At 51.8% G+C, this 23177-nt stretch overlaps 1 protein-coding gene across 1 annotated transcript; it reads left to right on the top strand.

Annotated features, from left to right (window-relative positions):
* The first annotated feature begins 429 nt into the window (after window positions 1–429).
* On the top strand, window positions 430–23140 carry LOC129844166 (syntaxin-17-like). The gene is made up of 8 exons (XM_055912583.1): window positions 430–585; window positions 1160–1343; window positions 1482–1547; window positions 4216–4408; window positions 4608–4726; window positions 4880–4930; window positions 14620–14706; window positions 21525–23140. The coding sequence occupies exons 2-8, from the start codon at window positions 1221–1223 to the stop codon at window positions 21771–21773; spliced, it is 888 nt and encodes a 295-aa protein (XP_055768558.1). The 5' UTR covers window positions 430–585; window positions 1160–1220; the 3' UTR covers window positions 21774–23140.
* The last annotated feature ends 37 nt before the right edge of the window (window positions 23141–23177 follow it).

The following is a 23177-nucleotide window of genomic DNA, read 5'->3' as shown; positions in this document are numbered from 1 at the left end:
TTGCGTGCGTGTGTGTGTGTGTGTGTGTGTGTGTGTGTGTGTGTGTGTGTGTGTGTGTGTGTGTGTGTGTGTGTGTGTGTGTGTGTGTGTGTGTGTGTGTGTGTGTGTGTGTGTGTGTACATGTGCGTGCATGCATGTGGTGATAGTCCGACTGAGTGGAAATTCTAGCTGTTCTCGCGCGTCACACATTGGTCGATGTTATTTGCCTGACATGATCAATATTGTCTACCCAATCAATATAGATGTACAACTTGGCGGAAGTTCAATTCCCGCTTTTACAAAAATGTATATGAAATCAGTCACTCATCTCTTGCTATAATATTCACTATTGAACTTCATTCAATAACGTTCAATTAATCAGAAAGGTTACTCTATAGGACTGCTGTAGATTCAGCCTCAAGGGGCGGACCGTCTTCTCTGTGGGCTAAGGTTTTAGATCGGAAGTAATTCGTCTGCGCGCAAGGAAGAGAGTTGTTTACAAACAGAAGAGAAAGTTGGACATGTAGCTAACTCGAGACAAACAGTTACGAAATAGCCTAGAAGAATGCATCACCCAAGTTTTACACTCATGGGTTTTTACTTTAAGTAAGTAATATGTTCACGGTTTGAAAATTAAATATGATTTAAAGTTTGAATAGTCAGCTGTGCTGGTTAGCTTGCTAACATACTGTTAACGTTAACTCACCTGACAGACATCTGATTCTGGCAGTTATAACGTTATATTGTTACTTTAAGAGCACAATATAACGTTATAACTGCCAGCTAGCTACCTCGGTCAAAATGTGTTTTAATGTGTCATAATTACAGACATTTCTTCTCTCTGGAACAAGCAAAGTTTTCTGTTTTCATTTGTTCCCGGATGTTGTCGTTTAACGTCATTAGTTAGCGAGCTAACAGCTCGAGCCAGGCTCTGAGACCCTGTTATTCAAACCTTGGGCACGAGGGAGTTAGCAAAGTAGGGAGTCAGCTCCCTACTAGCCAACAATGGTATGTTGTGATGTGTTTGGCATTGGGTTACAAGGAGAGGTGTGTGTGTGTGTGTGTGTGTGTGTGTGTGTGTGTGTGTGTGTGTGTGTGTGTGTGTGTGTGTGAAACAGGTCATGTGGTTGTGTGTGACACGCTGATGTTTGATGTATACCTCCTCCCTCCTGTCTTCCAGGTAGTTGAGTAAGAGGAGCAGGTGTGTATGGTTGCAGGTGTGAGAACCCACCCGGGGTCAGATGTCAGAGGAAGGGGGCAAGCTGACGCTGAGGCGTCTTGAAGGGCCGATCCACAAGTTCACTAAAGTAGCCCTGCCGACAGACCTAGAAAGACTACAGAGACACCACAGCAATATACTGAAGGTAACACACACATATACACACACACACGCAAACATATACACACATATATACACACGCAAACTAAAATCACCGACCATTGGAAGTTACTGAAGAACCACACACAGAGAAGCAGCAACTGAACTTGTTATTGTCTTACAGTTCCAGCATAGTGGACAATGGGATCGCCTTCATCAGGAGCACATCAATGCCAGCCGCACTGTGCAGGTAAAACATAGACACACGCACACTGGCCTTGTGCTGAGTATATACACTATGTTGTGACTGTGTGCTGTGTGCCTGCAGGAGATCAGGAGTGTGTATGTCAAATTGAGTGTGTGTTTTAAAAGGGTCTGTGTGTGTGTGTGTAAAGTGCTGCACAGTGTGTTTTCACAATGACACCACCATGTCTCTGGAAGTGAAGGATTCACCCCCACATCCTTCCCTCACACACACACACACACACACACACACACACACTCAAAACACACCATTCCCTCAAACCCCTTGGGAGGGGCAGAGTGCTTTCCTGTGTGGCGTGTGTGTGTTTCTGTCTGCTGGGCTGGGTGTGTGTAAGGAAGCTGAAGATGGGTGATGATACACAAGGACATGCAGCACAGATAGAGCCTAAGAGAAGTAGAGAGAGAGCCTTTCTTGCCACCCACTCTCTAGGCAGGAAGTGAAGTCTCTAGCAGGAAGTGGGCTCCTCTGCTTTCTGTATTTCTGTCTGCACACCTCTATTTTCATCCATCACTCATCTATTCATCCCTTTCTCCTAACTGTGAATATGATTATAGACCCCCCTCTCTGCTGCTCATCCCTTTGAGGGAATAGGTTAGGTAGTTTAGACAGCACACTACAGATCACTTCCACACTCCATTCCCCCAGGGGGCAGCAGCAACCTTGTCCAGGTGGTTGATAAGCACATTCGGTGCTGTCAATTAGGGTGATCGTCAGTCAGAGTACCAGCTCGGAGAGCCTGCTGGTTTGTTTTGCGGTCTTTTAGTTTGGGCCTTTGCTATTTTTCCTTCTTGAACATATTTATGTTTAGTCACCATCTGAACAAATACTAATCCACTTGGACCGGCCGACCAAGAGGCGAAGACGGAGCTGGCCCTGGACCTACGGTAAGGTAGCTGTCTCCTGGGTACATACATTCACACCTAGACGCATACGCTGATTTCTCACACAGACACACGTCAAATCAGGTTACAGACCAGTTAACTAGGCCTAAGACCCTCTAGACTTAGTGAGTGCAACAATATTAGCAGGCTAGTGAATCGGTTTGGTAAGGCCCTGTGTGTGTGTTGGTGTGGCAGGGCCTATTTAACAACGTGTGGCTGGTTTCACTTTCTCCCTGGTGTTTACTGTGTGTTTGTCTGCAGAGATGGAGTCCTGCTGCTTCACATGCCTGTCTGTCCCCCACTGACTGACTGGCTGACACACACAGTCACACACACACTCCGCTGGCTGAGTGACTGACTAACAAACAGCGGTCTCAGGGCCCCCCCCTCCATATCCCCTTCTCCCCAGAGATGACAACAGCCTGAAAACACACATATGGACCAGTTACACACTCCTACACACCTTTCAATCAGTAGCCCTTAGTTCTGTAAACGCCTTTTGCCCCCAAAAATTACTGATTTTTAATAAATCCTCTTCGATGTAAAGTCCCCTGTTTAGGGGACCTGCGTGGTTCTGATACCGGTTCTGACTGAAATGTTTGCTTATAAATCGATCGAGTTGGCTTGCATTGAGCAGTAGCCCTGATTCTTACAGACACAGTAGTATGTCTCTTCTGCCTGTATGAAGCAGCATATGCCTGGAATCCTTACACCGTAATGCAGCGAGGGGGAGTGGTTTCATCACTGTACCACATTCAGATCGATTTATAGCCAGTAGTCTAAAATAATGAATAGATTTGAAACAAAACCCACTTTCTGTTTGTGATAGACGGACACTATTTATATGAGATAAAGCCTAACGAGTTCAGGAAATATTCACAGTGGTGGGGGCAGACGTTTTGATCAAGAGACCTTTAGAAAATCTGCCCATTTTCTCAAACAATAACTATACAAATATGTATTATACAGAAATCTTATAGTTAGTCGTTTTATAAATTGATGATACTTGATATTTAGAACAAATAAGTCATTTCAAGCCTTATTTATACAGTTTAGTTATAGGATATCCATCATATAACATATTTGTATCATGTTTGTGCTGTGTACTTGATCGTGTGTCTTGAAAAGTGACTATACCTCACCAGTCTAACTGTTTTACCAGAAAGGTGACAATTGAACCTTAGAGTTTGCAGCATTACTAGTTATTGTTTATGGCCCTCTCATGGTAAATAATGATTTTAGGGGATTAAGTAGATTACATTTAAGAGGTTTTAACCAACCTTCTCCAGCAGCGCAGAGAGTTCATTCACCTGTTAATGTTCTTATTGTTGATCTTTGTGTTGTGTTCTTTGTGTGTGTGTGAGTGTCTCTGTGTGTGTGTGTGTGTGTTATCTGTGAAGCATATGCTAACAGGTCTTTAGCGTTCTGACAGGTGTGTCTCCCCGTGGCCATAGCGGCTCAATGCTAATCCAGTCTGCAGCTGTGTGTGTATGTTTATTCATCATGTCTAATTAGCGTGGGAGCATCTATTGGTCATAACCTCCTGACCCCTGCTTTGATCTGCCCTGGGGCTGATGGGTACAACCAGGGGAGGCGATCTGACACCCTCCTACTTCCCCCTTCTCACTCCTCCTCCCAGCAGAGACACTGGAACCTGTCTATCTGTATGAGGGTGTACTTCTCTCTCTCTCGTGCCTCTTTTTTTAATCTATCTGTTGGGAAGTTGAATTACTTGTTGAACCCGCTCTCTCACTCTCTCTCCCTCTCTGTAGCAGTTGAGGGCTAATGTTAGAGAGATGGAGAAACTATGTGGACGTGTCCGCCCGGAGGACGGCCCCGCCCTGGAGAGGCTGGTTCAGCCAATCAGAGACCGAGCATCTGCTGCCGCGCAAGACTTCCTACTGCTGCATTCTAACCCCGCCCCTCTGCCACAGGCACCACGCCCCCCAGACGACTCATCCGCAGGTAGCACCGCCCCCTTCCCCTCTATTCAATATATCAGTTTATTCCATTCTATGGCAGCCATGTTAGCTCTTCCTTTATTGACCAATAAACCAACTAATAAATCATCTAAATGCTCATTATGAATTTGAGAATTTCAGAAGCAGTAACATGTCCAGATGTAAAGTTGGTTACTCTGGTTCTCACTGACCTTGTCCATTAGATGGTTCCCATGGTGATGATGTGGGCAGGGAGCCCCCTCCTGTCAATCAAACGCAGCTCCTCCTCCCAGTGATCCCCCTCAACGAGAGTGCTGCCGAGTCCTGGGACACCCTGGAGGAGGTGGGAATATTTGGGCCCCTTGTACTGTTTTCAGAAATTGTCTTAATAATAGATTAAGAGATCATAATATTTATTAATGTCTTTAATATGTCATATAGTAGGTTTTTGTTTGTGTGTTATTGTTGCTGTGTTAATATGAGTTTGTTTTGTCAGGACCTGAAGGAGCTTAGCGGTTTGGTGACAGAGTTCTCTCTGCTGGTCCATGTGAGTATGCTATGTACAGTGCATTCGGAATGTATTCCCCTTGACTTTTTCCACATTTTGTTACGTTGGAGCCTAATTCTAAAATTGATCCAATTGTTTTCCTCATCAATCTACACACAATACCCCACAATGACAAAGCAAAAACTGTTTTGTAGACATTTTTGCAAATAAAAACTGAAATATCACATTTCCTAAGAATACTTTGTTTAGTACTTTGTTGAAGCACCATTGGCAGCGATTACAACCTCAAGTCTTCTAGGGTACGACTCTACAAGCTTGACACACCTTTATTTGGGGAGTTTCTTCCATTCTTCTCTAAAGATTCTCTCAAGCTCTATCAGGTTAGATGGGGAGCGTTGCTGCACAGCTATTTTCAGGTCTCTCCAGAGATGTTCGATCGGGTACAAGTCGGGCTCTGGCTGGGCCACTCAAGGACATTCAGAGATTTGTCCCGAAGCCACTCCTGTGTTGTCTTAGCTGTGTGGTTTTCATCAAGGATCTCTCTGTACTTTGCTCTGTTTATCGTTCCCTCAATCCTGACTAGTCTCCCAGTCCCTGTAGCTGAAAAACATCACCACAGCACGATGCTGTCACCACCATGCTTCACCATAGGGATGGTGCCAGGTTTCCTCCAGATGAGGCTTGGCATTCAGGCCAAAGAGTTCAATCTTATTCCAGCAGACCAGAGAATCTTGTTTCTCATGGTCTGAGAGTCCTTTAGGTGCTTTTCAAATCAAATCCAATTTTATTGGTCACATATACATGGTTAGCAGATGTTATTGCGAGTGTAGCGAAATGCTTGTGGCAAACTCCAGGTGGGCTGTCATGTGCCTTTTCCTGCGGAGGGGTTTCTGTTTGGCCACTCTACCATAAAGGCCTGATTGGTGGAGTGCTGCAGAGATGGTTGTCCTTCTGGAAGGTTCTCCCATCTTCACAGAGGAACTCTCGAGCTCTGTCAGAGTGACCATCAGGTTCTTGGTCACCTTCCTGACCAAGGCCCTTCTCCCCCGATTGCTCACGTTGGCTGGCTGGCCGGACGGCCAGCTCTAGGAAGAGTCTTGGTGGTTCCAAACTTCTTCCATTTAAGAATGATGGAGGCCACTGGGATCTTCAATGCCGCAGACATGTTTCGGTACTCTTTCCCATATCTGTGCCTCGACACAATCCTGTCTCGGGGCTGTACGGACAATTTCTTCAACCTCATGGCTTGGTTTTTAATCTGACATGCACTGTCAACTCTGGGACCTTATACAGACAGGTGTGTGCCTTTTCAAATCATGTCCAATCAATTGAAATTGCCACAGGTGAACTCCAATCAAGATGTAGAAACATCTCAAGGATGATCAATGGAAACAGGATGCACCTGAGCTCAATTTCGAGTCTCGTAGCAAAGGTGCTGAATACTTATGAAATTAGCAAAAAATATATTTAAAAAACTTTTCATTTTGTCATTATTGGGTATTGTGTGTAGATAGATGACGACAATTTTTAAAATGTAATCTGTTTAAGAATAAGGTTGTAACATAACAAAATGTTGAAAAAGAGAAGGGGTCTGAACACTTTCCGAATGCACTGTATGTACTGTGTGTGTGTGTGATTGAGTGCTGACAAGGTCAGCAGACAATGCCTTTCTGGTGTCTAATGAGACAGGATGAATGACAGGGACAGGGCTACATAACACAGATAGCGTGCTGCGGCTACGCTAACCATGCTGTTAGCACACAGGGCAGTGAGGGCACTGACAGACAGTGTAGTGAGCGACAGCTAGCCTAGCGTCTGTCTGTCTGGTTGGATTCATGCTGGGGCTCCTTAGAGAGCAGGTCACAGCACAGGTTACTGGAGTGGGGCTGCAGGCAGGTGTACTGCTGGGAGAGGGGGGATGGTAGAAAATGGGCCATAGGGGAGAGGTGGGAGACGAGAGAGGATAGGAGAGAAGGGGGCTGTGTGTCCATGGGGAGAAGAGAGGAGAGTGCCGTGGGAGAGAACCCAGGCAACAGGGCGTATGGTGGGCCAGGAGGAAAACAGACAACTCCGATTAGCACTCTATCCTCTGGGAACGAAAGAGCGATAGGAGGGAGAGTGGGAGGAAGGGAGGGCTTAAACATGGTGAGAGAGGAGGGCAGAAAGAGGTGTAGAGAGAGAGATTTGGGAAGGGAGAGAGAGAGACGAGACCGAGAGGAGATTGTTTTGAAGGAGAGAGCATAAAGATGTTTTAGTGCTGTGGTCTCTCTGGGGTGACTGGTGTCGTTCAGGGACCAATACTCAGCCTCTCAACCACAGGGTAAACACTGCTGTGTGTTGGTGTTTGTACCTGCCTGGGGGTTTGAGAGAGAGAGGGAGGGAGAGAGGCAAGTTGAGATGTTCAGACGCAGCCTGCTAGTGTCTGACTGAAGCACTCATCTCCCCCTGTTACACTGGCTGGAGCCTAGAAGCTCCACATCCACCAACAACCATACATACATCTGGGGTTTAAAGGGAGGGAGGGTGAAGAAATGGGAACCGAAGTGAACATGAGAGTGGGGGAGAGATGTGAGGACTGAGGCGAGGAGTAAAGGCGTCAGCATGCTTCGGTTCAGAACGAGTGTGTTCGCATAATCCCTTAAAAGACCTTTGTTTGAAATACCAAGCAGATCTTAGTCGCGCAATTTTACATCCAAGATGTTTGGTGCAGTCTCCTTGAATGACATCAAACATTTAATTGAAGAATCCCTACTGTTGACCAATCACAGATGAAGGGGCGTAGACTTCAGCTACCGACTTCGGCTTGCCTGGAGAAAATGTTCTGTTAGCACGGCCGGAAAAACCCTCACCGAAGACCAAAACTAACAAAAGCGTTACAAAACGCAGTCATAATATATGCGCTACTGGAAAGCATGCGGACACCTTAAGGGAGAGGAGAATGATGGAGGGAGGGAGAGGACTGTAAAGGAGAGGAGGGAGTTAGGGGGCAGTAAGGGAGAGGGAGGGAGTTAGGGGGCAGTAAGGGAGAGGGAGGGAGTTAGGGGGCAGTAAGGGAGAGGGAGGGAGTTAGGGGGCAGTAAGGGAGAGGGAGGGAGTTAGGGGGCAGTAAGGGAGAGGGAGGGAGTTAGGGGGCAGTGAGGGAGGGAGTTAGGGGGCAGTAAGGGAGAGGGAGGGAGTTAGGGGGCAGTAAGGGAGAGGGAGGGAGTTAGGGGGCAGTAAGGGAGAGGGAGGGAGTTAGGGGGCAGTAAGGGAGAGGGAGGGAGTTAGGGGGCAGTAAGGGAGAGGGAGGGAGTTAGCGGGCAGTAAGGGAGAGGGAGGGAGTTAGGGGGCAGTGAGGGAGGGAGTTAGGGGGCAGTAAGGGAGAGGGAGGGAGTTAGGGGGCAGTAAGGGAGAGGGAGGGAGTTAGGGGGCAGTAAGGGAGAGGGAGGGAGTTAGGGGGCAGTAAGGGAGAGGGAGGGAGTTAGGGGGCAGTAAGGGAGAGGGAGGGAGTTAGGGGGCAGTAAGGGAGAGGGAGGGAGTTAGCGGGCAGTAAGGGAGAGGGAGGGAGTTAGGGGGCAGTAAGGGAGAGGGAGGGAGTTAGGGGGCAGTAAGGGAGAGGGAGGGAGTTAGGGGGCAGTAAGGGAGAGGGAGGGAGTTAGGGGGCAGTAAGGGAGAGGGAGGGAGTTAGCGGGCAGTAAGGGAGAGGAGGGAGTTAGGGGGCAGTAAGGGAGAGGAGGGAGTTAGGGGGCAGTAAGGGAGAGGGAGGGAGTTAGGGGGCAGTAAGGGAGAGGGAGGGAGTTAGGGGGCAGTAAGGGAGAGGGAGGGAGTTAGGTGGCAGTAAGGGAGAGGGAGGGAGTTAGGTGGCAGTAAGGGAGAGGGAGGGAGTTAGGGGGCAGTAAGGGAGAGGGAGGGAGTTAGGGGGCAGTAAGGGAGAGGGAGGGAGTTAGGGGGCAGTAAGGGAGAGGAGGGAGTTAGGGGGCAGTAAGGGAGAGGGAGGGAGTTAGGGGGCAGTAAGGGAGAGGGAGGGAGTTAGGGGGCAGTAAGGGAGAGGGAGGGAGTTAGGGGGCAGTAAGGGAGAGGGAGGGAGTTAGGGGGCAGTAAGGGAGAGGGAGGGAGTTAGGGGGCAGTAAGGGAGAGGGAGGGAGTTAGGGGGCAGTAAGGGAGAGGGAGGGAGTTAGGGGGCAGCAAGGGAGAGGGAGGGAGTTAGGGGGCAGCAAGGGAGAGGGAGGGAGTTAGGGGGCAGCAAGGGAGAGGGAGGGAGTTAGGGGGCAGCAAGGGAGAGGGAGGGAGTTAGGGGGCAGTAAGGGAGAGGGAGGGAGTTAGGGGGCAGTAAGGGAGAGGGAGGGAGTTAGGGGGCAGTAAGGGAGAGAGTTAGGGGGCAGTAAGGGAGAGGGAGGGAGTTAGGGGGCAGTAAGGGAGAGGGAGGGAGTTAGGGGGCAGTAAGGGAGAGGGAGGGAGTTAGGGGGCAGCAAGGGAGAGGGAGGGAGTTAGGGGGCAGTAAGGGAGAGGGAGGGAGTTAGGGGGCAGTAAGGGAGAGGGAGGGAGTTAGGGGGCAGTAAGGGAGAGGGAGGGAGTTAGGGGGCAGCAAGGGAGAGGGAGGGAGTTAGGGGGCAGCAAGGGAGAGGGAGGGAGTTAGGGGGCAGTAAGGGAGAGGGAGGGAGTTAGGGGGCAGTAAGGGAGAGGGAGGGAGTTAGGGGGCAGTAAGGGAGAGAGTTAGGGGGCAGTAAGGGAGAGGAGGGAGTTAGGGGGCAGTAAGGGAGAGGGAGGGAGTTAGGGGGCAGTAAGGGAGAGGGAGGGAGTTAGGGGGCAGTAAGGGAGAGGGAGGGAGTTAGGGGGCAGTAAGGGAGAGGGAGGGAGTTAGGGGGCAGTAAGGGAGAGGGAGGGAGTTAGGGGGCAGCAAGGGAGAGGGAGGGAGTTAGGGGGCAGCAAGGGAGAGGGAGGGAGTTAGGGGGCAGTAAGGGAGAGGGAGGGAGTTAGGGGGCAGTAAGGGAGAGGGAGGGAGTTAGGGGGCAGTAAGGGAGAGAGTTAGGGGGCAGTAAGGGAGAGGAGGGAGTTAGGGGGCAGTAAGGGAGAGGAGGGAGTTAGGGGGCAGTATGGGAGAGGGAGGGAGTTAGGGGCAGTAAGGGAGAGGGAGGGAGTTAGGGGGCAGTAAGGGAGAGGGAGGGAGTTAGGGGGCAGTAAGGGAGAGGGAGGGAGTTAGGGGGCAGTAAGGGAGAGGAAGGGAGTTAGGGGGCAGTAAGGGAGAGGGAGGGAGTTAGGGAGAGGGAGGGAGTTAGGGGCCAGTAATGGAGAGGGAGGGAGTTAGGGGACAGTAAGGGAGAGGTGGGAGTTAGGGGGCAGTAAGGGAGAGGGAGGGAGTTAGGGGGCAGTAAGGGAGAGAGTTAGGGGGCAGTAAGGGAGAGGGAGGGAGTTAGGGGGCAGTGAGGGAGGGAGTTAGGGGGCAGTAAGGGAGAGTGAGGGAGTTAGGGGGCAGTAAGGGAGAGGGAGGGAGTTAGGGGGCAGTAAGGGAGAGGGAGGGAGTTAGGGGGCAGTAAGGGAGAGGGAGGGAGTTAGAGGGCAGTAAGGGAGAGGGAGGGAGTTAGGGGGCAGTAAGGGAGAGGGAGGGAGTTAGCGGGCAGTAAGGGAGAGGGAGGGAGTTAGCGGGTAGTAAGGGAGAGGGAGGGAGTTAGGGGGCAGTAAGGGAGAGGGAGGGAGTTAGCGGGCAGTAAGGGAGAGGGAGGGAGTTAGCGGGCAGTAAGGGAGAGGGAGGGAGTTAGCGGGCAGTAAGGGAGAGGAGGGAGTTAGGGGGCAGTAAGGGAGAGGGAGGGAGTTAGGGGGCAGCAAGGGAGAGGGAGGGAGTTAGGGGGCAGCAAGGGAGAGGGAGGGAGTTAGGGGGCAGCAAGGGAGAGGGAGGGAGTTAGGGGGCAGCAAGGGAGAGGGAGGGAGTTAGGGGGCAGTAAGGGAGAGGGAGGGAGTTAGGGGGCAGTAAGGGAGAGGGAGGGAGTTAGGGGGCAGTAAGGGAGAGGGAGGGAGTTAGGGGGCAGTAAGGGAGAGGGAGGGAGTTAGGGGGCAGTAAGGGAGAGGGAGGGAGTTAGCGGGCAGTAAGGGAGAGGGAGGGAGTTAGGGGGCAGTAAGGGAGAGGGAGGGAGTTAGGGGGCAGTAAGGGAGAGGGAGGGAGTTAGGGGCCAGTAAGGGAGAGGGAGGGAGTTAGGGGAAGGTAAGGGAGAGGTGGGAGTTAGGGGGCAGTAAGGGAGAGGGAGGGAGTTAGGGGGCAGTAAGGGAGAGAGTTAGGGGACAGTAAGGGAGAGGAGGGAGTTAGGGGGCAGTAAGGGAGAGGGAGGGAGTTAGGGGGCAGTAAGGGAGAGAGTTAGGGGGCAGTAAGGGAGAGGAGGGAGTTAGGGGGCAGTATGGGAGAGGGAGGGAGTTAGGGGGCACTAAGGGAGAGGGAGGGAGTTAGGGGGCAGTAAGGGAGAGGGAGGGAGTTAGGGGGCAGTAAGGGAGATGGAGGGAGTTAGGGGGCAGTAAGGGAGAGGGAGGGAGTTAGGGGGCAGTAAGGGAGAGGGAGGGAGTTAGGGGGCAGTAAGGGAGAGGGAGGGAGTTAGGTGCCAGTAAGGGAGAGGGAGGGAGTTAGGGGACAGTAAGGGAGAGGTGGGAGTTAGGGGGCAGTAAGGGAGAGGGAGGGAGTTAGGGGGCAGTAAGGGAGAGAGTTAGGGGGCAGTAAGGGAGAGAGTTAGGGGGCAGTAAGGGAGAGAGTTAGGGGACAGTAAGAGAGAGGAGGGAGTTAGGGGGCAGTAAGGGAGAGGGAGGGAGTTAGGGGGCAGTAAGGGAGAGAGTTAGGGGGCAGTAAGGGAGAGGAGGGAGTTAGGGGGCAGTATGTGGTCCCGTGTGGCTCAGTTGGTAGAGCATGGCGCTTGCAACGCCAGGGTTGTGGGTTCAATTCCCTCGGGGGGACCAGGATGAATATGTATGAACTTTCCAAGTTGTAAGTCGCTCTGGATAAGAGCGTCTGCTAAATGACTTAAATGTAATGTAAATGTCAACATTGCATCTCGCCTAAATCATGGGAGAGGGAGGGAGTTAGGGGGCAGTATGGGAGAGGGAGGGAGTTAGGGGGCACTACGGGAGAGGGAGGGAGTTAGGGGGCAGTAAGGGAGAGGAGGGAGTTAGGGGGCAGTAAGGGAGAGGAGGGAGTTAGGGGGCAGTAAGGGAGAGGGAGGGAGTTAGGGGGCAGTAAGGGAGAGGGAGGGAGTTAGGGGGCAGTAAGGGAGAGGGAGGGAGTTAGGGGGCAGTAAGGGAGAGGGAGGGAGTTAGGGGGCAGTAAGGGAGAGGGAGGGAGTTAGCGGGCAGTAAGGGAGAGGGAGGGAGTTAGCGGGCAGTAAGGGAGAGGGAGGGAGTTAGGGGGCAGTAAGGGAGAGGGAGGGAGTTAGCGGGCAGTAAGGGAGAGGGAGGGAGTTAGCGGGCAGTAAGGGAGAGGGAGGGAGTTAGCGGGCAGTAAGGGAGAGGGAGGGAGTTAGGGGGCAGTAAGGGAGAGGGAGGGAGTTAGGGGGCAGTAAGGGAGAGGGAGGGAGTTAGGGGGCAGCAAGGGAGAGCGAGGGAGTTAGGGGGCAGCAAGGGAGAGGGAGGGAGTTAGGGGGCAGTAAGGGAGAGGAGGGAGTTAGGGGGCAGTAAGGGAGAGGAGGGAGTTAGGGGGCAGTAAGGGAGAGGGAGGGAGTTAGGGGGCAGTAAGGGAGAGAGTTAGGGGGCAGTAAGGGAGAGGGAGGGAGTTAGGGGGCAGTAAGGGAGAGGGAGGGAGTTAGGGGGCAGTAAGGGAGAGGGAGGGAGTTAGCGGGCAGTAAGGGAGAGGGAGGGAGTTAGCGGGCAGTAAGGGAGAGGGAGGGAGTTAGGGGGCAGTATGGGAGAGGGAGGGAGTTAGGGGGCACTAAGGGAGAGGGAGGGAGCTAGGGGGCAGTAAGGGAGAGGGAGGGAGTTAGGGGGCAGTAAGGGAGATGGAGGGAGTTAGGGGGCAGTAAGGGAGAGGGAGGGAGTTAGGGGGCAGTAAGGGAGAGGGAGGGAGTTAGGGGGCAGTAAGGGAGAGGGAGGGAGTTAGGGGGCAGTAAGGGAGAGGGAGGGAGTTAGGTGCCAGTAAGGGAGAGGGAGGGAGTTAGGGGACAGTAAGGGAGAGGTGGGAGTTAGGGGGCAGTAAGGGAGAGGGAGGGAGTTAGGGGGCAGTAAGGGAGAGAGTTAGGGGGCAGTAAGGGAGAGAGTTAGGGGACAGTAAGAGAGAGGAGGGAGTTAGGGGGCAGTAAGGGAGAGGGAGGGAGTTAGGGGGCAGTAAGGGAGAGAGTTAGGGGGCAGTAAGGGAGAGGAGGGAGTTAGGGGGCAGTATGGGAGAGGGAGGGAGTTAGGGGGCAGTATGGGAGAGGGAGGGAGTTAGGGGGCACTACGGGAGAGGGAGGGAGTTAGGGGGCAGTAAGGGAGAGGGAGGGAGTTAGGGGGCAGTAAGGGAGAGGAGGGAGTTAGGGGGCAGTACGGGAGAGGGAGGGAGTTAGGGGGCAGTACGGGAGAGGGAGGGAGTTAGGGGGCAGTACGGGAGAGGGAGGGAGTTAGGGGGCAGTAAGGGAGAGGAAGGGAGTTAGGGGGCAGTAAGGGAGAGGGAGGGAGTTAAGGGGCAGTAAGGGAGAGGGAGGGAGTTAGGGGGCAGTAAGGGAGAGGGAGGGAGTTAGGGGGCAGTAAGGGAGAGGGAGGGAGTTAGGGAGCAGTAAGGGAGAGGGAGGGAGTTAGGGGGCAGTAAGGGAGAGGGAGGGAGTTAGGGGTCAGTAAGGGAGAGGGAGGGAGTTAGGGGTCAGTAAGGGAGAGGGAGGGAGTTAGGGGGCAGTAAGGGAGAGAGAGGGAGTTAGGGGGCAGTAAGGGAGAGAGTTAGGGGGCAGTAAGGGAGAGAGTTAGGGGGCAGTAAGGGAGAGGAGGGAGTTAGGGGGCAGTATGGGAGAGGGAGGGAGTTAGGGGGCAGTATGGGAGAGGGAGGGAGTTAGGGGGCACTAAGGGAGAGGGAGGGAGTTAGGGGGCAGTAAGGGAGAGGAGGGAGTTAGGGGGCGGTAAGGGAGAGGGAGGGAGTTAGGGGGCAGTAAGGGAGAGAGAGGGAGTTAGGGGGCAGTAAGGGAGAGGAAGGGAGTTAGGGGGCAGTAAGGGAGAGGGAGGGAGTTAGGGGGCAGTAAGGGAGAGGGAGGGAGTTAGGGGGCAGTAAGGGAGAGGGAGGGAGTTAGGGGGCAATAAGGGAGAGGGAGGGAGTAGTAAGGGAGAGGGAGGGAGTTAGGGGGCAGTAAGAGAGACGAGGGACTTAAAAAAGCTCAGGATTGATCATAGTTACGACTGAAACCAGCTACAGAAAATGTATACCTGTTGTCTGAATACTGTCTATCCATATGTAATAAGTAGCTAATGTAAAAAGGTACCATGTCCATAAAATGTATATAGTATGTACATATAACAACAACTACAATAAGGAAGGAGAGAAGGATGGATGGTGTCCAGCACACAGGGAGAGAGGGACAGCTGCCACTCTGAATATTTCATGAGCTCCTCACAATAACCCCCCCAGTCCCCCTCATGCCCCAATATAACCCCCCCAAGACCCCCTCCTGCCCCAATATAATCTTCCCCAGACCCTACCTTTTCTACTTTATACCTGCATCACATAGACACACACACACACATCTGTGTTGCTGTGTTCGAGAGGGACCAAGTCAGCGGTGTGTGTCTCCAGTGTATAAACCCTGTGTGTGTGTGTGTGTCAGTCCCAGCAGGAGAAGATTGACAGCATAGAGGAGAACGTCAACACAGCAGCAGCCAACGTGGAGGAGGGGACCAGGAGCCTCGGGAAGGTGCGTGTGAGCGTGTACACGTGTGTGTGTGTGTGTGGTGTTTGGGAGATCGATGGCACTTTGCCTCCCAGCCATTCTACAACGTTTGTCCCTATTGATCCAGCAGAATACGGAGGAAAGCTGCAATTAAAGAAATAGAGAGAATAGATGGAGAGAGGGGTTAAGAGGTACAGTGATGGAGGGAGGGAGAGAGGGGTTAAGAGGTATCGTGATGGAGGGAGGGAGAGAGGGGTTAAGAGGTACCGGGAGGGAGAGAGGGGTTAAGAGGTACAGTGATGGATGGAGGGAGAGAGGGGTTAAGAGGTATCGTGATGGAGGGAGGGAGAGAGGGGTTAAGAGGTACAGTGATGGAGGGAGGAAGAGAGGGGTTAAGAGGTACCGTGATGGAGGGAGGGAGAGAGGGGTTAAGAGGTACAGTGATGGAGGGAGGGAGAGAGGGGTTAAGAGGTACAGTGATAGGGGGAGGGAGAGAGGGGTTAAGAGGTACCGTGATGGAGGGAGGGAGAGAGGGGTTAAGAGGTACAGTGATGGAGGGAGGGAGAGAGGGGTTAAGAGGTACAGTGATGGAGGGAGGAAGAGAGGGGTTAAGAGGTACCGTGATGGAGGGAGGGAGAGAGGGGTTAAGAGGTACAGTGATGGAGGGAGGGAGAGAGGGGTTAAGAGGTACCGTGATGGAGGGAGGGGTTAAGAAGTACAGTGATGGAGGGAGGGAGAGAGGGGTTAAGAGGTACCGTGATGGAGGGAGGGAGAGAGGGGTTAAGAGGTACCGTGATGGAGGGAGGGAGAGAGGGGTTAAGAGGTACAGTGATGGATGGAGGGAGAGAGGGGTTAAGAGGTACAGTGATGGGGGAGGGAGAGAGGGGTTAAGAGGTACCGTGATGGAGGGAGGGAGAGAGGGGTTAAGAGGTACCGTGATGGAGAGAGGGGTTAAGAGGTACCGTGATGGAGGGAGGGAGAGAGGGGTTAAGAGGTACAGTGATGGAGGGAGGGAGAGAGGGGTTAAGAGGTACAGTGATGGAGGGAGGGAGAGAGGGGTTAAGAGGTACAGTGATAGAGAGAGGGGTTAAGAGGTACAGTGATGGAGGGAGGGAGAGAGGGGTTAAGAGGTACAGTGATGGAGAGAGGGGTTAAGAGGTACAGTGATGGAGGGAAGGAGAGAGGGGTTAAGAGGTACAATGATGGAGGGAGGGAGAGAGGGGTTAAGAGGTACAGTGATGGAGGGAGGGAGAGAGGGGTTAAGAGGTACAGTGATGGAGCGAGGAAGAGAGGGGTTAAGAGGTACAGTGACAGGGGGAGGGAGGGGGGTTAAGAGGTACAGTGATGGAGGGAGGGAGAGAGGGGTTAAGAGGTATAATGATGGACGGAGGGAGAGAGGGTTTAAGAGGTACAGTCATAGGGGGAGGGAGAGAGGGGTTAAGAGGTACAGTGACAGGGGGAGGGAGGGGGGTTAAGAGGTACAGTGATGGAGGGAGGGAGAGAGGGGTTAAGAGGTACAGTGATGGAGGGAGAGAGGGGTTAAGAGGTACAGTGATGGAGGGAGGGAGAGAGGGGTTAAGAGGTACAGTGATGGAGGGAGGGAGAGAGGGGTTAAGAGGTACAGTGATGGAGAGAGGGGTTAATAGGTACATTTGGGAGGGAGAGAGGGGTTAAGAGGTATAGTGATGGAGGGAGGGAGAGAGGGTTTAAGAGGTATAGTCATAGGGGGAGGGAGAGAGGGGTTAAGAGGTACAGTGAGGGAGGGAGAGAGGAGTTAAGAGGTACAGTGATGGAGGGAGGGAGAGAGGGGTTAAGAGGTACAGTGATGGAGGGAGGGAGAGAGGGGTTAAGAGGTACATTTGGGAGGGAGAGAGGGGTTAAGAGGTACAGTGATGGAGGGAGGGAGAGAGGGGTTAAGAGGTACAGTGACAGGGGGAGGGAGAGAGGGGTTAAGAGGTACAGTGGGGGAGGGAGAGAGGGGTTAAGAGGTACAGTGATGGAGGGAGGGAGGAAGAGAGGGGTTAAGAGGTACAGTGATAGGGGGAGGGAGAGAGGGGTTAAGAGGTACAGTGATAGGGGGAGGGAGAGAGGGGTTAAGAGGTACAGTGATGGAGGGAGAGAGGGGTTAAGAGGTACAGTGATGGAGGAAGAGAGGGGTTAAGAGGTACAGTGAGGGAGGGAGAGAGGGGTTAAGAGGTACAGTGATGGAGGAAGAGAGGGGTTAAGAGGTACAGTGAGGGAGGAAGAGAGGGGTTAAGAGGTACAGTGAGGGAGGGAGAGAGGGGTTAAGAGGTACAGTGACATGGGGAGGGAGAGAGGGGTTAAGAGGTACAGTGGGGGAGGGAGAGAGGGGTTAAGAGGTACAGTGAGGGAGGGAGAGAGGGGTTAAGAGGTACAGTGAGGGAGGGAGAGAGGGGTTAAGAGGTACAGTGACAGGGGGAGGGAGAGAGGGGTTAAGAGGTACAGTGATGGAGGAAGAGAGGGGTTAAGAGGTACAGTGATGGAGGAAGAGAGGGGTTAAGAGGTACAGTGAGGGAGGGAGGGAGGGAGAGAGGGGTTAAGAGGTACAATGATGGAGGGAGGGAGAGAGGGGTTAAGAGGTACAATGATGGAGGGAGGGAGAGAGGGGTTAAGAGGTACAGTGATGGAGGGAGGGAGAGAGGGGTTAAGAGGTACAGTGATGGAGGGAGGGAGAGAGGGGTTAAGAGGTACAGTGATAGGGGGAGGGAGAGAGGGGTTAAGAGGTACAGTGATGGAGGGAGGGAGAGAGGGGTTAAGAGGTACAGTGATAGGGGGAGGGAGAGAGGGGTTAAGAGGTACAATGATGGAGGGAGGGAGAGAGGGGTTAAGAGGTACAGTGATGGAGGGAGGGTTTAAGAGGTACAGTGAGGGAGGGAGTGAGGGAGGGAGGGAGGGAGGGGTTAAGAGGTACAATGATGGAGGGAGGGAGAGAGGGGTTAAGAGGTACAGTGATGGAGGGAGGGAGAGAGGGGTTAAGAGGTACAGTGATGGAGGGAGGGAGAGAGGGGTTAAGAGGTACAGTGATAGGGGGAGGGAGAGAGGGGTTAAGAGGTACAGTGATGGAGGGAGGGAGAGAGGGGTTAAGAGGTACAGTGATGGAGGGAGGGGTTAAGAGGTACAGTGATAGGGGGAGGGAGAGAGGGGTTAAGAGGTACAGTGATGGAGGGAGGGAGAGAGGGGTTAAGAGGTACAGTGATGGAGGGAGGGAGAGAGGGGTTAAGAGGTACAGTGATGGAGAGAGGGGTTAAGAGGTACAGTGATGGAGGGAGGGAGAGAGGGGTTAAGAGGTACAGTGATGGAGGGAGGGAGAGAGGGGTTAAGAGGTACAGTGATAGAGGGAGGGAGAGAGGGGTTAAGAGGTACCGTGATGGATAGAGGGGTTAAGAGGTACAGTGATAGGGGGAGGGAGAGAGGGGTTAAGAGGTACAGTGATAGGGGGAGGGAGAGAGGGGTTAAGAGGTACAGTGATAGGGGGAGGGAGAGAGGGGTTAAGAGGTACAGTGATAGGGGGAGGAAGAGAGGGGTTAAGAGGTACAGTGATAGGGGGAGGGAGAGAGGGGTTAAGAGGTACAGTGATAGAGAGGGGTTAAGAGGTACAGTGATGGAGGGAGGGAGAGAGGGGTTAAGAGGTACCGTGATGGAGGGAGGGAGAGAGGGGTTAAGAGGTACCGTGATGGAGGGAGGGAGAGAGGGGTTAAGAGGTACAGTGATAGGGGGAGGGAGAGAGGGGTTAAGAGGTACAGTGATGGAGGGAGGGAGAGAGGGGTTAAGAGGTACAGTGATGGAGGGAGGAAGAGAGGGGTTAAGAGGTACAGTGATAGAGAGGGGTTAAGAGGTACAGTGATAGGGGGAGGGAGAGAGGGGTTAAGAGGTACAGTGATAGAGAGGGGTTAAGAGGTACAGTGATGGAGGGAGGGAGAGAGGGGTTAAGAGGTACCGTGATGGAGGGAGGAAGAGAGGGGTTAAGAGGTACCGTGATGGAGGGAGGGAGAGAGGGGTTAAGAGGTACAGTGATAGGGGGAGGGAGAGAGGGGTTAAGAGGTACAGTGATGGAGGGAGAGAGGAGTTAAGAGGTACAGTGATGGAGGGAGGGAGAGAGGGGTTAAGAGGTACAGTGATGGAGGGAGGGAGAGAGGGGTTAAGAGGTACAGTGATGGAGGGAGGGAGAGAGGGGTTAAGAGGTACAGTGATAGGGGGAGGGAGAGAGGGGTTAAGAGGTACAGTGATGGAGGGAGGGAGAGAGGGGTTAAGAGGTACAGTGATTGCATCGCAGTGCTAACTGCGCCACCAGAGTCTCTGGGTTCGCCCCCAGGCTCTGTCGCAGCCGGCCGCGACCGGGAGGTCCGTGGGGCGCCGCACAATTGGCATAGCGTCGTCCGGGGTAGGGAGGGTTTGGCCGGTAGGGATATCCTTGTCTCATCGCGCTCCAGCGACTCCTGTGGCGGGCCGGGCGCAGTGCGTGCCAACCAAGGGGGCCAGGTACACAGTGTTTCCTCCGACACATTGGTGGGGCTGGCTTCCGGGTTGGAGGCGCGCTGTGTTAAGAAGCAGTACGGCTGGTTGGGTTGTGCTTCGGAGGACGCATGGCTTTCGACCTTCGTCTCTCCCGAGCTCGTACGGGAGTTGTAGCGATGAGACAAGGTAGTAATTACTAGCGATTGGATACCACAAAAATTGGGGAGAAAATGGGATAAAAAAAAAAAAAAAGAGGTACAGTGATATGGGGAGGGAGAGAGGGGTTAAGAGGTACAGTGATAGAGGGAGGGGTTAAGAGGTACAGTGATAGAGGGAGGGGTTAAGAGGTAGAGTGATAGAGGGAGGGGTTAAGAGGTACAGTGATAGAGGGAGGGAGAGAGGGGTTAAGAGGTACAGTGATAGAGGGAGGGGTTAAGAGGTACAGTGATAGAGGGAGGGGTTAAGAGGTACAGTGATAGAGGGAGGGGTTAAGAGGTACAGTGATAGAGGGAGGGAGAGAGGGGTTAAGAGGTACAGTGATAGAGGGAGGGGTTAAGAGGTACAGTGATAGAGGGAGGGAGAGAGGGGTTAAGAGGTACAATGATGGAGGGAGGGAGAGAGGGGTTAAGAGGTACAATGATAGAGGGAGGGAGAGAGGGGTTAAGAGGTACAGTGATGGAGAGAGGGAGAGAGGGGTTAAGAGGTACAGTGATGGAGAGAGGGAGAGAGGGGTTAAGAGGTACAGTGATGGAGGGAGGGGTTAAGAGGTACAGTGATAGAGGGAGGGAGGGGTTAAGAGGTACAATGATGGAGGGAGGGAGGGGTTAAGAGGTACAGTGATGGAGAGAGGGGTTGAGTAGGGGGTGTTGTCAATGGAGAGTGCAGAGGAATGAAGTATGGAGAGGTATGAAGGGCTATTTAATAGCTCTTCAGGAGCAGCGTTTGGCCTCCCACTGTTGGCTCAATACACACACACACACACCCCCCCTCAGAATAAAGTCAGACTGACAGCTCAATACCCACAGACATATTACAAGCTCAGTGTGGTATGTCGTGTGAGTTCTATACGGCTGAACAGACGCTGCGTGTACACACCCGTTTGTGAGTCTAGTTGCAGCCAAAATATCACAATATTTAAAAATGTGGTCTATTTAAGCGTAAATGTACCACCTCTCACTCCATGTTTTAAATGGACACACAATTGTTCCAGCGTTGTCTGGGTTAGACGTTTTGGATCGAGTTTTTTGGGCTGTTCGGGCACAATGTTTTTTCTGCTCGGCAACCCGAAGTTCAAAGCCGAAGTCTACGCTCCTTCGTCGGTGATTGGTCAACAGTAGGGATTCTTCAATAAAGTCTTTGTCATTCAATGAGAAACGACTCGTTTTCATGCACATTTTTTCATTAAGAAATACCGCACCAAACATCTTAGTTAGATGTAAAATACCGCACCAAACATCTTAGTTAGATGTAAAATTCCGCAACAAAGATCTCCACGTCAAAATTAGTGACAGATTTCTTGAGTTATTTTAGATTAATTCCGACTATTTTGAGGAAGTGTATTCTGGCTACGGCATCTCTAAATGGACAAATAGTACTATTGCTGCTTTTTTCAGGTCTTTTAAGGGAGTATGCGTGCACACTCGTTGGGCTAGGCGTCAGCCGAACTGAAGCATGCTGAGGCCTTTAGAAGCAGTGTGTGTACATAGAAGAGGTGTCAGACACAGCAGTGTGTGTTATGTCATCAGGCCAGGTGCCATTACACACACCCCTGCTTTACCAACACCCTGTACTCTGAACTTTCAACTTACCTCTGGTTAATTAAAATGACCTTCGCTGCCATGAGGTGAGGGGGTGGGAGGGCGTTTGAACTGGATCCATTTAACTGTTAATCTGTTAATCAACCGTGGGAGGGGGTAGTGTGTGTGTGGCAGAATGTTCAGAGGAGTCACTCATTTACAGCCATCAGTCTGAAGGAGCGTCTTCCTCTCTGAAGATAACAGTATTAATAAACACACACACCTCATTTCTCCCATTTTAATAAATGTGGATAATTAAAGTGTACAGCTTTGATGATGGTGTGTGCGCATGTGTTGCTGTTTGTGTGTGTACATTTGTGTGTGTGTGTGATCATGAAAGGCCAGGTAGATCTGAAGACTTCTCGCTTACTGTGTGTCTTAGAACATCAAAGGAATAACCCCCCCTGAGTGTGTGTGTGTTATATGTGCGTTGATTTGTCCCAAGCAAAGTTTCTTCTTATTTCTTTGTCTTTTTAATTGAATTTAAGAATCTTTATTGGCATAAAAAGTGAAGAAACCTAGACTGTCAATGCATGTAGTGACTCGTCTATCCCTCTGTCCTCTCTCCAGGCGGTGGGCTACAGGCTGGCAGTGTTACCCGTGGCGGGGGCAGTGTTAGGAGGGGTGCTGGGTGGGCCGCTGGGCCTACTGGTGGGGTTCAAGGCAGCGGGGGTGGCAGCAGCGCTTGGAGGGGGGGCTCTGGGGTTTGCAGGGGGGAACCTGGTCCAGAAGAAACGCAGAGCTAGAGTAGAGTCCCAGATGAACCAGCTCACTGCACCCCCTACAGAACCAGAACCACCGCTGGACAAGAACAAGTGACCTCTGATTGGTCGTGAAGGGACCTCTGACCTCCAGAAGCTTACACTGGTCCAGGTACTGCCCGACTACATTGCAGACGCATGCTAGAGCGTCTCTTTACTGTGGTAATAAGGAACTCCTCCTCCTTCTCGCTGCCAATAGACCGAGGAGAGGCCTACTGTGAAGAGAAGCCTGCCACTGGGATCTACCACTTCCCAATCAATAAGACTTTTAAACATTGTAGGAGAGCCTTGTTAAGGACCTGAGTGTGAAAGGGAGGTGTGTGAATGCTGTGTTGAGTGTGATGTATGTATATATGATGGGTCTGTTGGCTTTGTATTTAAAACTTTAAAGCAACTGTCCAGTGTTTCCAGATTTCTATTAAATATGACCTACACATTTTTACAATATAAATGAAATAGTTTTCCTTCCAAAATCTTTTAAATATGTTAAAAAGCAGCTTTTCTGTGTTGGAATGGTGTGGACGTATACTGATCTTAAAAATATTAATGCGAGTAGACCGCTGATTGGCCAGCTCATCCTCCTCAGGATGACATCATCCTCTGAGGAAACAGCAAATTTTGAGATACGTTTTTTTGTTCTACAATTAATATTTTGGCCACAAATACGAGTATAGGATGAGTCAACATTATTTGGGTATGATATTACACAACTTTCACTGCACAGTTACTTTATGTGTATGATTATATATTATGAAAATATGTGCATTATTAGTAGCAAACACTACAGCCTGCCTAGTTTTGTAACATAAGTCATGCTGTTTGGTGCCTTTTAGTACAGACGGAGAGATGGTAGTTTTAAAGTCGTGTTTCTTGGACAGATTGTCTTAACTACCCTCAGTCTTTATCAAATACACACTCAGTGCCAACGCCAGACACTGCCTGGGTCGAGCAGTCACCCATCTCTCTCATGAACTTTTTGATGTCTGTCTCTGTGTTGATCTGAGTCTGCTGCTCTGCTTAGAGTATACAGCTCATTAACAGAGGGAGGAGGGAGAGAAGAGAGAGGGAGGTATAAACAGCAGTAAATGTCAAGACTGTGTCCTGGTCTGAACCCTGCTGGAGAGGAGAGGCCTGCTCCCCCTGACAGACTGGGGTCCAGAGAATGAGTGATTGTGATTGAGAAAGGTTAGGAGGATAAACACAGCTGTCCTGGGTGTACCAGGTAGAAAGTTGTGATGTGTTTGAGGACAAAGTTTCCCCTCTTAAAAGTGCCACCAGAGAAACAGGTCACACCTGATGCCATCTACAACAGTGACCTCTGAACTCAGACCGGGACCAACTAAATATGGATGCTCTTAATCTATGTGATGATTTACTGGGGTTTTATATTGCCAAAGAAAACCAATAAAATCTGCTTCTGATGAAGGAATTGTGTGTGTGTGTGTGTGTCAACAGTCTTCTC

The sequence above is a fragment of the Salvelinus fontinalis genome, unplaced genomic scaffold, assembly GCF_029448725.1.
Source record: "Salvelinus fontinalis isolate EN_2023a unplaced genomic scaffold, ASM2944872v1 scaffold_0186, whole genome shotgun sequence".
NCBI lineage: Eukaryota > Metazoa > Chordata > Actinopteri > Salmoniformes > Salmonidae > Salvelinus > Salvelinus fontinalis.
Note: the sequence above shows the minus strand (reverse complement) of the source record. Positions and strands in the feature narration are given on the sequence as shown.